The sequence below is a fragment of the Balaenoptera ricei genome, chromosome 14 (genome assembly GCF_028023285.1).
Source record: "Balaenoptera ricei isolate mBalRic1 chromosome 14, mBalRic1.hap2, whole genome shotgun sequence".
NCBI lineage: Eukaryota > Metazoa > Chordata > Mammalia > Artiodactyla > Balaenopteridae > Balaenoptera > Balaenoptera ricei.
Genome location: NC_082652.1, coordinates 79,749,584 through 79,751,772, shown reverse-complemented (window position 1 = coordinate 79,751,772; position 2,189 = coordinate 79,749,584). Strand labels below are relative to the sequence as shown.

Below are 2,189 nucleotides of genomic sequence, written 5' to 3'. Positions count from 1 at the left end.
GGTGTGGGGAAACCTAACTACACAAACCGATTTAAAATACTCAAGATGACTTTGTAGTGTTCAATACAATTCAGTTCGTAGGTAAGGGCACAAGACAACATTTAACAAAAATAATCACATCAATTGACCTAGAAATCAAATGCAAATAGATATGAATACAATCTCCAAAATCTGTGTTTTTAAGTGAACATAATTAACCATTTATTCAAAGTTATACAAGAATCTGAAGGATTAAAGTCTTCTTCTGTGACATAAAGCCATTTGGAAGAGTTTCATGTCTCAGCTGAGCAGGAGGAGAGGGTGAAAGGGTAGGTGAGGAGCCCCTTCTGGGCAGCGAGACAGTAAAAGCATACTCAACAGCAGCCCCCACCGGCCTGCTGTCCTCCCTGACTGCCTGCGTGCGTGGCATTAGTAGCAGCGTGCTGAGGGCCAATTTTAATGCCATTTGCCTCATTATTAATGTCAAAGACTCCTTCTTGGATTTTTTCATAAATTTCTTTTGCTGTATTAATAAATGCCTCTTCTACGTTAGAAGCAGTCTTAGCCGAAGTTTCCATGAAGATAAGTCCATGTTCTCGTGCAAAAGCTTCACCTTCTTCTCTTTTTACTTCTCTTCTAGATTCTAAATCACTTTTATTTCCAATAAGCATAATGACCATGTTGGAATTGGAATGCTGGCGGGCATCTTCTAACCAGGTTGTCAAGTGGTTGAATGCGTCTCTTCTTGTAATATCATACACTAGTAAAGCCCCTGCTGCACCTCTGTAATATGACCTTGTGATGGAACGAAAGGACCCTTGCCCTGCTGTATCCCAAATCTGAAGTTTTATCTGTTTCCCATCAATGGTTATCATTCGAGCACCGAACTCTACACCAATAGTAAGGTCATGTACTGGCTGAAACCTCTTGTCTGTAAACTGTAGCAATAAGCATGATTTACCAACACCTGTGTCGCCAATGATAACGTACTTGAAGAGATAGGCGTACGCCATGGCCGCGGCCGCTCGGTGCCAGGGCGCACGGCTCCTCCTCCTGCTCGGGCTCCTCCTCTTCCTCCTCCGCGCCCCTCACCCCGGCGCCGCTCGGCCTCGAAACGCCAGGCCCCGCCCTCCGCAGCCGCCGCCGACGTCGTCAGCCGCCGGGAGTGAGGGGCCGAGAGGAAGCGGGACAAACCGACACCGTCTGAGCCAAGAAAGACAGCGCCCAGCGGAGCCCGGCTGAACAATCAAATGTTAATTTTTCAAAAGAAAATTCTCCTGCCCTAATGAGGTTAGTTCTCAAATTATTAACTCCCGTAGAAACCACAATATCTCCTTCATAGGCATTTTCACTATTTAAGTATATATTTTGTTGTGTGTGCTCTAAAATGTTTGTCTCCTCTGCTAGAATGTAAGCCCCATAATGGCGGGAACCATTCCTGTCCTATACACCAGGAACCAGCAGTCTTCAGCAAACCACCTCAAACATAGTAGATGCTCCATAAATGTTTGTTGAAGAAATGAATGTACCCTTGGTGTCTAGCAAGACACCTGGAACATAGTAAACACTCAATAAATCATTACTGAGCAGAATTATTTATGCTTTTTCATATCTCTTCTCAATACTATATATTTTAAAAATTCAAACCAACCTAATTAAAGGTAAAGCATCACAATTTGATTTTCACTACTTTAATAATAGTGAGCTCTGTTTTCCTGTTTGTTGTTTCACGTTTATAATTACATTTATTTTCTTTGGTGAATTCCTTATTCTTGTTGTTGACCCATCTTTCTGTTAGGATAAAGAACAATGTCTCTTCTCCAGCATAGATGAAAATGTGAAGGCTGTTCTAGCCTGTAGCTTAGGCTACGGTGTTTCTGCTGCCCCACTCCCACAGCAACTCAGGGAAGAAAAATACCCTCCCATTCCTACCACTGTTATAAAAATTACAAACTCTGCTTCTAAACGTGCTTGAATGGCTTTCCAAAAACCAGTTTTTTACATTTTACTCTCTTGTCTTCATAGGACTCAGAAACAAGCCCTTTCCATGTCTTTGTCATAACAATTTTTAATATCTGAAATGATGCTAGTTATTTATTTGTTTGCTTGTTTATTATTTGTTATTCTCTCCTCGCCAACCCCAATAAGAAGGAATTGTTTTGAAGACAGGGACTCTATATTTCTTGTTCATTGATGTCTTAATTGGCAAA

The 2,189-nt window shown here is 41.8% G+C and overlaps 1 protein-coding gene across 1 annotated transcript; it reads right to left on the bottom strand.

Annotated features, from left to right (window-relative positions):
* Window positions 1-204: 204 nt before the first annotated feature.
* On the bottom strand, window positions 205-1,085 carry LOC132347453 (ras-related protein Rab-2A-like). Its single transcript, XM_059893947.1, has one exon. The coding sequence runs from the start codon at window positions 990-992 to the stop codon at window positions 354-356; it is 639 nt and encodes a 212-aa protein (XP_059749930.1). The 5' UTR covers window positions 993-1,085; the 3' UTR covers window positions 205-353.
* Between the last annotated feature and the right edge of the window lie 1,104 nt (window positions 1,086-2,189).